The sequence below is a fragment of the Gouania willdenowi genome, chromosome 15, assembly GCF_900634775.1.
Source record: "Gouania willdenowi chromosome 15, fGouWil2.1, whole genome shotgun sequence".
In the NCBI taxonomy this organism is placed as follows: Eukaryota; Metazoa; Chordata; class Actinopteri; order Blenniiformes; family Gobiesocidae; genus Gouania; species Gouania willdenowi.
In genome coordinates this window covers 13,025,725-13,041,252 of record NC_041058.1, presented here as the reverse complement: position 1 = coordinate 13,041,252, position 15,528 = coordinate 13,025,725, and the positions used below count along the sequence as shown (strand labels likewise).

General features: G+C 38.3%; 1 protein-coding gene across 3 annotated transcripts in view; it reads right to left on the bottom strand.

Annotated features, from left to right (window-relative positions):
- Positions 1–15,528, bottom strand: part of lrmda (leucine rich melanocyte differentiation associated) — a 257,601-nt gene that overhangs the window by 51,802 nt on the left and 190,271 nt on the right. The window contains exon 5 of one of the 3 annotated variants that reach the window (XM_028469151.1): positions 14,410–15,201. The exons of 1 other annotated variant lie outside the window; for it this stretch is intronic. In XM_028469151.1, coding sequence (XP_028324952.1) covers positions 15,007–15,201 — 195 coding nt within the window. In that variant the 3' untranslated portion in view covers positions 14,410–15,006. Of the gene's footprint in view, positions 1–14,409; positions 15,202–15,528 lie in introns of those variants that run through there. One more of the 3 variants, XM_028469149.1, reaches the window with a different exon arrangement.

The following is a 15,528-nucleotide window of genomic DNA, read 5'->3' as shown; positions in this document are numbered from 1 at the left end:
TTAAAGTCTCTCCAGCAGTCCCCGACACTAGCAAATGTGCGCCTAGACACACAGCACACGAGCAAAATTCCAGCACACTTCAGTGCGATAGCTCCTCTTCTCTTTCAGGGTTTCATCTCAATAGCTTTTTTATCTGAGCACTTCAATTTGCAAGCCTAGCTGGAAGGCAGCTCCTCCTGATATGTTAATTGCAGGGTACTTAAGCGCTAAAAGATTAACATAAAACCCTTTGGAAACAGGCTAATAGTTTATGATAATTTGTGCATGGCCTTTGTCTGTCTATCATTACATTGCCTCTAGCTGTAATTTTATCAAGGAGCTGTAAAATATTGTTTAAACAAGTTCACTTGCAGATAATTAATAGAAGAAACTCTAATTTTCAATTGAGCCACACTGACACCATTAACAACCATAACGGCAACCGAGCTATAATTAAAGTATTTTATTTTATGAGCATATTTATAATGTACAAATGATGACACAGAGATAGAGCTGAAGCACCGTCACCAGGGCAATTACAGGAGCCTGGGGTTAGATGCTCTGTTAGCTGCGCTGATTGAAGCTTTTCAATTAGCAGGTGCATGACTATAGGCCAGAATGGCTCCCTACGCAAGGAAATACATGGCAGGAGCCAAATCACTGCTTACAGATGGAATTTGTACCAATTCTCTGAACTAAAATGGTCTAGTTTGAGAATCAGGCTTGAACCTGGATTAGGTAGGGTAACATTTATCCCAGCGGGGGCCAAAAAAATGTGAATGTCTAATCGAGGGCCACATCATCAACATTCATTTTAGCATTTAAAATAATAACCAATCAGTGAAATTATACAGGAAAGAACAGAGGTTTTGTTTGTATTTTGGTCATTATTCTGTCTGTTTTTAGAGTCATTTTTGTGTATTTCTGTTGAGGTTGTATTGATTGTTTTAGTTGTGTTTTTGGAGTCATTTTGCGTATTTCTGTTGTCGTTTTGTGTATTTTTCTGTCATTTTGTGTATTTTTTTTTTAGTAATTTTGTAATTTTCTATGTCGTTTTGTTTGTTTTTGTTGTCTTTTTGTAAATATCTATTATTTTGTGTATTTTTAATTGTGCAAATTATAAGTCAAACCAGGCCAGTCCTCTTAATTTGGATATTTCAAGTATACCATACAAAAGTGAAGGCACTGTGAGGCGTTAATCAAAATAAAAGTAAAATATTTCAGCAGCAAACTGATGTTAAATGGAAGATCAATAATTAGCAATAATCCAAAATCAAGTTTGTAATTGTTAATAATGGAAAACTGGTTTGTAATCGAATCGCGACTTCAATATTCGGAATCAAATTGAGAAATTGGGCTGATTAACTAGCCATACTGGCCCTTTGAGTCCTGACCAACAGACACCGTGTTTCTGAATGAGATTCTTAAGTTGGAGTGCATGTTGTATTGCAGTGTGCTCCATATGTGACCGTAAAGCTGCAAACATCCTCCGTCTTGTGCCGAAGCAGCAACAACAGACCATGAAAGCATGAAAACGGCACTTTGAAGCAACAGAAAAAATGCAATGTGGCTTCCTTAACAAACATATGACAAGGGACTCTGCTATGTATCCAATGAAAACCAGCAGGCAGAAACAGTGGGATGTCTTAGGCAGTGTTCTGCAGAGAAAAAAGTCATGTTTGCCAGGCTACTATTTATGAAGCTAAGATTACTTTCAGACCATAGCAATTTTAGATTTACAAAAAAGAGATAATCTTCCTCATTTCATGCTTATTTTTGTTACGCTTAATTTAAACATCTGGGTTTGCACGTTACTTTCTTTTCCTTTTTCATAAAATATCAGAATTTTTAGATTGTATTTTTCTTTAATTGGATCATTTAAAAAAGGGGGAATTTTAGTGTATAACATTTTTATTCAAATATTTCATTTTGCTGTGTAACATCAGTGCAACATAATTATCATTGAGAAACATTAATATTTTTAAAAGTACACACACACACGCACAAACACTTTCCCTTTCAGACGGCCCACCCTTCTCCCTCATGAATAATACAAAAGCTCCTTTCACCAAACAGCTCAAATAGCTATTCATTCATCTGCATACCTGGAGCCCTGCAAAATGATTGGGCCGCCATTACCACTGGAAAAAAGAGGAGGGGAGAGAAATGTTCTCCAAACAATTTGCTTCAAAATGAGACAGGAATGATTCTGTTCTTTTCAACCGCAGAGACAGGCCCCTGTGCATAATGATGTTAGCGTAATGGGGTGACAGATAGACTGGGAGACCATGACATTAGCATGAGAAACGCACCAGTAAGCAACTGCTCAACTGTGGTCTCAGAGGGCCCTCAGACATACACTCTGAGCATCGTTTGTCTCACAGCTCTATGATTCTGACAAATGAAGACACGCCACGTTTTATGTCAAGCAATATACCATTCCACTTTTGCAAACACATGGCTAAATGACAGCAGGAAACCTGTCTCCGCAATATGTGGACCCACTATCTCCCGTCCTATTAGTGAGGAAAAGCCTCATTTGAGGTTGTGGAAGAGCGGGAATGCCTTGTCCCCAACCTAAGGAGACGTGTTGTCAATAGTTGGAACAAAAACACATGGGTTACTCCAACTGAATTAGCACAGGGAATATTAACAAAATACGTATTTCATTGATTTTTTAACCTTATTAAACCACAAACTAGCATTTGAATCCCGTATATAAGGCAATAACAGGGCTTTATGTTAAAGCTGCTGGACACTATATATATATATTATCAGATAAATACATAGTATAGGCGTCATACATCAACTAAAAAATAATTTGCTTTGGTTGAAACTGCCGCTCGAAAGCTTGTTTTCATCTCCACCTTAAACACTCTTGACATTTATGTGCATTGCATGGTGGGATGTGAAGTCCTGCACAGAAGTGTTTTTACCAATTTTTTTACGTAATTTCTTGTGCTTCCTAGCTAGACAAGGAGGACAGTGATTCCCTTGACACCATGTTTATTCTATTTTTTTCCCGATATTCCCCATGGTATCAGAATGAAGTAAAAAACACTTCTATGCATTCGTCTCTGCGACCCCACGTCCCACAATGCAATGCATGAAAAGGTCAACAAATGGAGTGTTTACGGTGTCTTATTATATTATATTATATCGTAGTGTCCAGCAGCTTTAATATTAGAGACAATTTTGAGAAAACAAACAATAGAACAAAGCTTTTTTAATGTGCAAAAACATTAAAAAGTCAAATCTGCACTTTTGCTCAATGCCCTTACAAGTTTGTCAGTTTTTTGTGTGTGAAAGTTTTCTTTTTCTAGCGGAGGTATCTCAAAGCCAATGGATTACTATCGTGTGTTTATTAGACGTGACATGCAGCATATAACACTGTCAAAATCCAGATACCACAGACATGAGCCACAGTCTACAGATTCCCAATGACAGCTTTGCCATCCTCAGCAAGTCACGTCGAAGGGTGAATGCCTCCTGTAAACATTTATCTTCTGTGTGAGTGTGGGCCTGTGTGTGGTACAGCATGGCGACAGGAGCTTTTCTGATGCTTTATCTGCAGCATGACAAGACAACTTGTAATATACGAGCATCTGGAGGCTCTCTTCAAACACAGCCTTATCTCACGCCAAACATTCCCCGAGGCTAGAGTAGAGAGCGAGAGTGGTCTAGACCAGACAGGACCTCACACGTCTCCCCACATCCCACCCAACCCCTGAGCCGCGCTGGGCACACAAGCTGGGAACAGTCCATCAAAGTGCACGGGTGTGTTTACAGGGAGTGTTCTGTGAGTGCAGCTTCGACAGTTCAGACTAACAGTGTGACATTAGAGTTACGGAAATCATCTGTTCTGAGTTTTTCTCCCATCGTGCTAATCGAGTTAGAGGTTAATGGTGTTTGCACTCAACAAGAAGAAACACGATCCCTCTTCGTCCTCCGACTTAAACATATCTGTTGAACGGCCATCACTCATGTTACAGTTTGAGATAATTTATTTTACATAACTCTTTAAGATAAATAGTAAGACCATTAGAGACCTGAGGAAGCAGCTTGAATGAGCTACATATGCAAGAAAACTATTTTGATTGATTGTGTTTGTTAGTAGAAAGAAAATCAGGTAAAAGTACTTCATCAACACCATTGGTTGGCCTACAAAGTAGAGTTCTACTCTGATGACATTTTTGTAAGATACATGGGGTTCATTTATTCTGATTTCACAATCAATTAATCAATCAATCGAGGAAAAACTTTGAAATTATTTTGCCACCACAATTTACCAGTCAAATAATAAATATTCTGCTTTATTTACAGTTTTATTTACTCCTTATCATTTATTACTTCATCCGAGCCAGTTGCTCAAGAACACAAAGTTTTTTTTTGTAGTTGTGGTAAATTAATAACTATCTTTGACTTTTAGATGATTAAATCTTTACAGGCCTCAACTGAAATTTCTCATCTTTTTTTTCTATAATTACATTTCCCACAAATTTCACCTTAAAGTTAAAGAGCTTTACAATATTAGATAAATGACTAAAAAACAACAACAGAAACAGTTTTCTGTTTGGTGTTCATTATACATAAGGTGATCAAACTCCAAACTTCACAATAAGAAGACAACCCCTCTACCACCTGAGTCACGGCCTCCCAGAATAGGCAGAATATTGTGAATACATTTTATTAATTAATTAAGTGCTATAATCAAGTCTATACATATGTATGTATAAAAAACACTTCATCTATATTAGGGAAGAGCATTTTGTGTCATTCATTAACATGTCTGGCTAATACACTATATCAGAGATGGGCAATTTTTATCACAACAGGGGCTACAAAAATGTCAGCATTTAGAATAATGACCGATCTGAGCATTAATACAGGAAATAAAATAATGGTTGCTCTTATTTCTGTTATTCTGTGTGTTTTTGGAGCCATTTAGTATATTTTTGGTCAGTATGTGTATTTCTCTAAAATTTGGTTTTTTTGGAGTAATTTTGTTTACTTTCGTTATTTGTGTGTTTTTCTGTAATTTTGTACGTTTATTGGAGTAAATTTTTTTATTTCTGCGGGATTTTGTACTTTTTCCGTGTGTTTTGGAAGTAATATTGTGTATTTTTGTCATTTTGTAAGGTTATGTTGGGGGCCGCAAAAAAATTGTACAAGGGTTGCATGTGGCCCCCTGGCCAACACTTGCCAATCTCTGCTCTATATTAAGTGCTGCAACAAAATACTAGTATTCTAAGGCCAAGCTATGTGTAATGTTGTACTTTTTAAGTAATAATCCCTATAAAATAGTAATTCTTAGTTGTTTGACTCTGACTAAGCCGTGCAAACATTCACTTTCCAAATAGTACAGGAGGTCAGGCACAGAAGTCTATGCACTGAATTGCTGCAGTGCAGGTGATTGAAGTGTTTGAAGTTGATCAGTTAGGAGGTGCCGCTTCATTCTCTGCTCGGACCGCTGCCTTTAGTCAGCCTGTGGGGGGGGGGGTGTAGACATGGCTCTCTCTGGGGTCTGTACATACGGCCTGTGCTTCACTTCAAAGAGAGGCCACAAGGTCAGCGTAACCCCCCCTCGGCCCCCACCTCCCCGACGCCCCGCCCCATACAGCTGATTTCTTCATGTGTACGTGAATGTTTATGTGCGTCTCACTCGAGGCCCCTCCAGCTTTCATTTCAGACTGCTTTGTATCCCTGTGTTTTATTTATTTATTTTCCCTTTTGGAAGATGGATAAAAGAACAACTCGTAGCGCATGTGTGGGTTTTCTGTGTCCTCCTTTGAAGTCTGATAATGAATGGCAACACTGTGCAATCCCTAAACTCCATGTCACACAAGCCCTCATCATGATACGCAACCTAATGTAAAGCATACTGATATTCTAGAAGAACGCAGCAAAGAAGCTGACTGACCTCCACAAACTTTGTGACAAGTGAAAAATTGTGTATAAAAATACAACGAATAAACACAGGAAGAGCAGGGAAAACAGCGAAACCGCAGAGAGCAGCTGAGCTCAGTGGCTGTGACATAGGGAGGTCGGCCCATTACAAATCCCTTCTTTTTTGATCTCTTCATCCAGATGAAAGAGCAGCAGCAGGCAGGATTATGTGGGACAATTGCCCTAACTTGATCGGCTTTTACGAGAGCCTAATCATTTTCTATTAGGCATACTTTCTGACATCCTGTAATAGCTACAGTGCTGGTTCCAACTCTGTTTGTGCTTCTGCTTCCCTGGAGCCTCCATTTTTGGTTGCTAAGCCTCTCATTCTTAGACAGCCTGCCTGTAGTATCTACTGACAACCTCAATGGGCCTAAACTGCGACTTGTTGTTAAAGTGACAAATATCCCATTTACCAGATGCTTGACAAGGATGTTATTTGGCAACTTGATTGAATGTGCTTTTGTGCCGGCGTAACCTTAAATTAGTGTTGTTTGTTTGTGAAAGCCGCTGGGATTTTTCTTGGCATCAATGTTTGTTTCTTTCTTTTTGGAGAGAGGTATTTTGCTATGAGAATCGATAACTAAGTTTAAGGATCTACTCAGCACTAGTACACCTTGACATCCTCATTGGACCTCATGGAACAAAGACTGTTTGGCAACCTAGTTAGTCCTTTGTTCACTCCCCAGGTGCTTGATTCAAGTCAGACTTTGGGACTAGCTATCTCTTGAGGGACTCAATGTCCCCAGTACTTAACAGAGATAGACAGCACCATTAGCAGAAGCTGGACTGGCCTGAACCCTGACAACCACTCACTGGCAAGCAAAGGAATAGTTCTCCTTTTCTTTGGTTTAGTAAGAGAGAAGTGAAACAAATGTCCATCACTCACTCAGTGTCCTGTGGGACCACTCTGGCCTGGATAGAATAGAGAAAGTTAAGAAAAATGCCATTTACTTGGAAGTGGAATTTGCTAAATTTGGGACCATGGTCCGCAGTTACCATTACTTTTGATAGCCATCAAACCTTGGCCGACTATCAAGAAGTTACTTCTTGTCCATCATTTGTTCATTAACTATGATTTCGAGCCAATTTCTTGGATATGTTGTTTGTATTTCTGTGGGAAGGACAAGCCTTTTTGGCAGTCCGTGTAATTTAGGTGTGCTACATGTTCATGCCAACAAAAATCAAGTAAAAACAGTTGATCCCAATTGGAAGAAAACTTTTCTTACATCTTCACAAAATGTATTCACCTAAAGCTATATTGGCACCAATTATAGGCATAACAGAGAGCTACTACACCAGTTTGCTGTAGGTCTAAGGACAAACATTGCAGAATTGCTTTAAAACCAGTAAATGGGTGTATACTTTTTTTTTTTTTTTACCTTTTTAAATCTTTTGAGTAAGCCTTAAGATTTGTATTATAGTTTGATTTCCTATGAGGTGATATTTCTTACATTGTTTCAATTATTCAGAGCTTTGAAGGTATTTTTAAAATCTGTTAAAGAGTAACTAAACCTTGGGGCTTTGAATGAAGTGTCTACGCAATCTCCAATGAAGCTAGCTATGTTAACTAGCTACTCAAGACCTAATATGTGTCTCGAATCAAGCAAAACCAACTGACTCGCCACAGATTGCAAAGTCCACAGGTGCTAGATTTTATAGGAGGGCCGGGCCCAACACTGCCTGTTAGTGATGTAATAAGCCACCAAAACGTCATAACCACCAATAGCAGAGTTTCAACCCTAGGGAAGTCACTCTTACTTTTTACAAACAAAATATACCAACTGTAAAACTTTCACTAAATTTGTCAGTGTTGGACTAAAAAAGAAATCAACTCTATTAATACCCAAAATAAATTTTTTGAAGCATAAAAGGGTATTTTTCGGGTTTACTTACAATTGAAGAGCAGAATATTTTGTGTATAATAGAAGTGGTTGGGTTAGAGCGAGTTTCCAAACCTTACAGAGGATATCTACTATATCTACTTATTTTCAATAATGTATATTTTTATTACAAGGTACAGTATATTCAGTTAAATGGTGAGTAATTTTTGAGTATGCTGTGTTTGAGCCAAGTCAACATAAAGCGTTTGTATATAGATCATGTGACTGTTATTGTGACTATAGATAACAATGTACCATCGTATCTCATCCTATTTGTGACACACAATATTTTTCAACATTAAACAAGGGTATAGTAATAAAGCAGCATTCTCAAAATATTGTCGTGTCACTTAAAAAAAAAAAAAGTTATCAAAATGCTAACATCTTGTTGTGAACTAACAATTTTAAAAGTAGAAAAACAGATTTTCCTCACCACTGCAAATTTTTTTTTTGTGCGCAGACAGAATCGTAGAAAGTCATGAATTGTTGTTAAACAGTCCGATCTGTCTACCAGTGAATGTCCGTCATCGTAAGCTTTGATAATTTCTAAAAGCATCCTCAGCAAAGATCCATACTAGGATGAGTTTGTTTCCCAGCTCTGTGAAGCTTATTGGCTGCGGCCTCTACATCTAATCACCTTTCATTGCACCTCTCTGATCCTGCAGCATCCCTTTGTACACTCCACTTCATCGTCTTTTTTTTCTGCTCTAATTGCATGTGATAGATGCCCCCTTTGATTCTGCCTGCATGTCAAAGAGCTACCAGGAAGAGATTGTAGAAAAGTGTCATGTGTGTCTGTCTACTCGGAGGATGAGGGAGCTGCATATTCACCTGCTGAGGACAAACCCGTTTCTTCCTGAAATATGACACATCTATCACCGGCTCACAGGATATCAGTGCAATCTGTCAACATAATAGCAAAGGCTAGGGGGTAACAGGGTTGGAAAGGAGAGGGCTTGAAAGAAGGAAAAAAATGTGAGGAAATTTGCTTTGAATTGCACACTTATAGAGAAGCTCTGAGTTTCATTTTTCTGAATATGACTACAAAACTTTCTCAAGCTGTATTACCTTTTTCCTCTCCTGCATATAAAAGACCAAAATCTTGTTTTTTTCCACTAAATGGCATGATTTGTTTCAGTTCACGATACCGTGAACTTTGTTAAAAGTATATTCCTATCGAAGTAATGTATGACAAAAAGATGGTGGTTTGCCCTTTAATAAATGATTGCTTTAACAAAGGCTTTTATTTTGGTACTAAATTGGTGGAAAGGCTCTAGAGCGACATGATATCTCTTTGTTGTTAAGCTTGTGTTTCAAAATAGGGAGACCGAAGCTCAAGAGCCACACACAGCTCACTCTGACAGAATCTAATCAACACTTGTCCTAACATATTACTACTGACTTCAGCTTCATCTTTTTTTCCAGTGAAGTCTCACTCTTTCAGAATCAAAGGAAAAAGAGATTCAGGGACAAGACAAAAGGGCAAGACAGAGAACCAAAATTAGGGGGGGGAAGATTAGTTCTACGAAGAACTAGTTTCATCTCTAATTCTAGAATATGCCAAAATGATGAGCAGAAAGATAAATGCTCTCCAGCACCAAGAGGAAACAGATTCCATATCTGGCATAGCACCATTTACCGACATTAAGGATGATAATATCAATCAACGAGCTGTCAGCAACCCAAGTGGGCTGTGAGAAGAACAAAGATGCCTCTGTTTCCCCTTTGATCCGCCTTCAAGGAGACGATGATGTACCTGCTATTCAGGTGCAAATAATGTCATCACCAGACACAGATTTGGGTGAGTTGCTCCACCCGGGTGATGAATAAAACTGCCCAGGGCCCTTTTTGGAAAGTTAGTAAAAATAAACCTGACGGGTTCACGAGCTAGCAATCAACACAAAGGGATGGGCAACAGAGCTCCAACATGTCTTCACTCCCCTATTCCTTGTGAAATATAGCTGTGGGTAACAGATTTTTTTTTTCTATACCTTTGCCGGTGATGAGCAGGAGAAAACACATGGCAACAGCATCTAGAAGCGTCTGTGTAATTACTTTTGGCCATCTTTCAAACCTTTCTCTCTCCGGAGAAAGATGTGTGACAATAAATGACAAGAAAACCAACAGGCTTTCCATACAGAATAATGGAATCCATCATCACTGAGGCAGACACACCTGTCTGGCTTTGAGAACAATGCTACACTGCCTATTTATTAGGTGCCAGAAAAGTTTATGTTTGTGCAGTGACAGTGACAGCAACTTGATCCTTTTCATTTTTGGAAGAGGGATCTCAAGCTTTGGGGAAAAGAGGGAGGAGGGGAAAGTCTGACTCACATTTTTTTCTTTTCTATTCTACGTGCTGCACTGTGAGTTGTCTTTCTTCCTGATAGCTGTCTGCTAACAGTCAGAAGACAAATAACAGTGAATGTCATTCTCCGAAAGGCTTTCACTAATTCGTTATCCCCCCCCACTACCTCAAGTCCAAGGCCAACTCAATCACTTCAGGATTTATGTGACGGGATAGGTTGTACAATCAGGTTGTCTTCTATTATCTTAATTGGTTGGACATCAGCACCCACAACGAATTAAACAGATTCATTACAAGAAGTCTCTGACATTCATTTTTGTACAAAGAAAATGTATTATAATTTCTTCTTTACATTTATTTTTAAAGACAGTTCAATTCCATGATTAAACACACAAAAAAGGCCAGTACTTTTTTTTTTTCGCTGACCAAGTCAAGCATAATTTTTTTCTAAACAATAGCATTCACAGAGCGCACAAATATCGCCAAATATTCTTTTTTACCAGATTCTCACAGTGATTTGGATCAGTAATCCTGATTATGGTGTCATGATCATTCACACTTTAAGGGTTTGGAAGACATTTCTAACCATTATAATAATGATACAGTCAGTCCAAATGTATGGGTACCCCCTATTTTTTGCGATGAAATGTGCAATCTGGACCACATCTGAATAAAACTCGGCGGGGTAATTGAGAAACCAAGCTGAAATAACGAGTCAAATTTCGTAAAAACATTTTCAATTACAAACCGAGATATAGACCATACGTGGTCGAAACATGTTGGCTTTTAATGATTTGGCCTTTACAATAAAGGCTTTTTAGTATCTCTGTCCTATTTCTTCTTTTGTTTTTCAGTTTTCGAGTGCCTGGCTTCCCCAATTTTTTGACGAACTGATATATGAGAGAGGGATTATTTTTTAATCTTTAAACTGATCAAGGATCAACATTGATCTGGATGCCGTTCAAAACTGATTGGAAGTTTCCATGGCGTGAGGTCCATTTTAGATTAAAAATAATGTTAAAATCCGTTAAGGTTGAAATAATGTTAAAATAACGTACTTTTAATGCAAATCCTGCTAACAGACAAATAATTAAAGCGCTCGTTCAACGCAGACTTTCGAAAAACGCCCAATATCGCATGTGTCAAAAGCTGCAGATGGCATGACCAACACTTGGAACTTTCATTGTTGGTTAATGTCAGAACTCTTCTCAAACCAAATTTGACAGCCATTAATCCACAAACGGACAGTAGAAATGACTTTCAAAGATGGTGGACATTCAACATGGTTTTTTAACTCTCAAACCTAGATCAGGATCCAGATCTTGACAAACTGCATCTCGTGATAGACTCGTGGAATGAAGATATCCTGGCGATATCTACAAACTTCAACCTGCTGCCAAATCCAGATTCTGGATCGGATCTGTACGAAACTCGACATTTTGATAGAGGTCAGTACCTGACATCAATCACCACCAAATTTGAATGAAATAATTATTTAAACTGTATAGGAATTTTTGAAAGTTGTGAATGGGCTTTCTAATGTTAATTTTTTAAAAATCGCTGAGTCAGCAATCTGGATCAGATCCGGATCATGTTTGGTCAGATGTTGCATGTCATAGCCTTACACCATCCTGCAAAAATCTTGAACGAATCGATGAAGATCTGATGGAGATATGAAATTTAGAAATATTGCCCCATGCTAAAGATAGGGAGTTTTGTGATTTTTTTAGAGTTTTTTTGTGACCTTGAACTAAAACCTACCTTCACCAAAATGGAATGGTCTCATCTGTGCCCAAAAAACCAATTCACAGATAAAATTGAGGACACTATTGTGTCCCACAAACAGACACACATACAAACAAGACGAGCAATATACTTTCAAAAAACATTTTCAAATGTAATAAAAATGTATTTATTATTACCTCCTTGCTGACAATAAATTACCTCCTTGGTAGATGTAACAATAATAGTATACCATTGAGTTTTATTAAACTAAATTAGGCATTGAAGTAAACTTCAAATACGTTTTAAATCCAACTAAACTCCCCAATCTGGTGTTAGTCCATTGATGCTCGGTGGGCTATCACTTCAGTTCAACTGTCAGCCAGGCTTGTCAACATGCTTTTTCACTGTCTTTATTGCAAGATGCCGTCCTAACAGTTAATAATTAGGTTTCCTCCTGCCACAAAGCAGCGTGCCACGAAGACAAAAGCCAATGGCAACTGAGGTGGCGGCATGGCTGCCACATTATAAATAGTCAGAGCGAATGATTAATGAGAGGGGCCACTGAGCTAAAGCAGCAATCTCACAGGCAGACAAAAGATGCCTGCACAGCTGCCTGCACATACACAAAAAATTAAACCAAACACAACAGGACAAGCCCCGTCCCTGGATGGTAACAAAAAACTGAGGCCGAGTGGCAGGGAAAGTGGAAACATGCCAAGTAAATAAATTATCAAATTTTGACCGACAGCTGATGAAGACTTTATTTAACCTCTGAGCGCTTACAGGGGGATCCTCATTAACATTTTGACACGCTCAGCTGAATGGTGGGGTCAGTCAGGGGTGGTTCAGGGGAGACGGGTGGATTCTTATGATGAACAACGAGAAACAAGAGGGAAACGAGCAGCAAACAATTCAATGTAGTGAGAAGCTGAATTTTCATCTAGAGCAGCAGTTCCCAAGCTTATCTGTTCAGTGTAGCCCCTTTACATTTTTGTCGAATAATTTGTACCCCCTTTTTATATCATAAATATCATAAAGGTAATATAAATGTCATATACTTTTTCATTTGTGGAACAGCGGGCTCCCTCAAACCCCTAAATGTATCTCCGACATTCGTCCCCTAAGGCTGAATCTACAAATTCAAAATAATGGGGGTAATTTAAAGTGGAATTTAGGTAATCTACAACTTTTATGTGATTACTTCAAAAGTAAATCCAGTCTCCTTTTCTAAAATGTAGCTAATTATTTTCTCCTATTGTCAGAAGAGTAATAAAAAGGACTCTACAGCATAAAATATTCCTGTTTCAATAAACTGCAAGAACATATAGTATTTTATTAAGCAATAGTACTGTTAGTTTGTGGTGCATTTGTCCAAAAAATAGCCCTAAAAAGGAAGTAGCAACATTTCCCGATTATTATTAAATTAATTGTTAAATCTTTCCGAGTACTCCCTGCAATATGCTCCTGTACCCCTAGGGGTACATGTACCCCTGTTTGTGAACCACTGGTCAAGAGGCTACACTAAAATCTAATGTATTTAGGTGAAGGAGCTTGTTGACAAAGTAAAAGTCCCTCAAAATGGTTTCAATAACACCACAAAAGACTCAACTTCACTCAAACTTTTTATCTTTTAAAACTATGAGTGTGGTGAAATTGTAAGTTTCTCCTTTCCATCATTGTGCACCTTTATGCAACTCCACTGATTTTTTGTAGAACTCTTCACTATCTAAGGCCATACTTAGAAATGACAATAATCCAAGCAGACAAGGTAAAACAATCAAATTAAGACAAGTATTGATAGAAAGATTGACAGAGGTGTTTTTGTGACAAACATGGCTTGGCTGTTCTGACAATTACCTTAAACATTTGACTGGACCGTTGCTTCAAACATAGTTTTTTTTCTTCCATTTAATAGGTTTTTTTTTTCCCCTCCCTCCTTCCATTTCGCTGTGCTAAACTTTCAAGGCTCTCCGTCGTCACGTCTCCTTTTAATGCCTCTGACAGGGGGGTTATTTGCTCCCATATATGTTTTCTCTTCAATTACACCACAGCAAGCTTGAAGCTGCCAAGCCTGGCCGCTGAGACGCTGATGGTCACCTCTTTGACTACACCTTCCTACCTCCTGCACTATATTTTTCATCTTTTTTAGATTCTGTCTGACTCTCTCTTATGTGTCTGTCCTTGGTTGAAAGTGTTTAACATCTGACAGGCTTCAGCCTGACAGTGTCAGCTACCATTTGAAAGAGGAAGGTAGAGCCTGACTTCAATTTGATCAAATTTTTACATTGACAGATTTCAGACATTGTGAAAGATTTATGAGTAATTCGTGTGCTTGTGTGGTCAGTGTTGTGGAGTAACGAATTACAGCATTATGTAGTCAGATTAAAAATTATGTGTAACTGTAATCTGTTACAGTTTAAATAGTTGGTAATCAAATTACAGGAACGTTGTTGAAACCAATGAATTACACAACATTACTTCTCTGTTTCAAGGTTTATTCACTCCAAACATGGCAACATGATGCATTTCCCAGAATGTAAATATTTAAAAAAAAAACTATTTGCACCAGTGACTCAATCTCAATGATGTTGTAAAACGAGCAGTGGGAGACAGACGTGGAACGGGAGGCAGAGCTGGAGCGCGAACCGGTAAGAATGCGTTTATATGAGGATGTATTGAGATAGCGGCTAGAAAAACCTTGCTCCATCTGGAAATAATTTTGGCTGAAGAGTGACAAAGTTTTACAAACTTTCCGGATATGTCAACAGGGCCGAACCTCATTAAACAGCAGACTGATCACGGTTAGCAAGCTAACGTTAGCTTAGCTTCTATGTTGGGTATTGATATAATCAGGGCTTTAAAATAACACCCACCAACCCGCCAATTGTGGGTAAAAATTTACTTTGGCGGGTAACATTATAGCATTACTAGCCATTTTAACTGGTGAAGAACGAAACAAATGCCACTGTGTTTGTTTGAATCGGCAGGCTGCAGAAACGATGCAAGAAGTCATTGTTGCCAGGTTGGGCTGTTTTCTGCCAAGAAATGTGAGGGTTTTTGTGTGTGATTAGATTTAGAACGTAATGTGTATCTGGCAACACTGCTTGTTGTCCTAATCCTACATTTCCCATGAACACTATGTCGTGACGTGTCATACAACAATTACTACGTGCTTACGTTAGCTTGTGATTGTGGTTTGGTATCGGAGAAGACAAACGGAACGGTGCAAAACATACAATAGGAACTGAAATTAAGTTGTAAAATAAACAAACGTGGAGATATTATCGGGTGTTGAAAAACCTGAACTGCAAAAAAGGAAGGCTGCTGCCGACACAGGAGAAAATGAAGATGAAAGAGGATCTGAAAAGAAGAAGAAATTGAGGAGTTTTATTACTAAATGGATGTCGGGTTGTGAGTGGCTGGTATACGACCATGTGTTCACCTTTAAAATGTGCACAATACAGCTTGTTTACATTTGACAAGCATGCATGTTAGTAAAATGACACACCCAAAGTTCCATATTGCACCTTTTAGGCATTGTTACAACATTGTTTTTAAATTAAATGTTTATGTTTTTACCATTTTAAAGTATTTCAACTATTTCAAGAAACATGAATGCTTAAATCTGTTCTGTGGCTCATAATGTAGTTTATTTTTGCTGGAAATTTTTTTGCTAGTGGTGGCTAG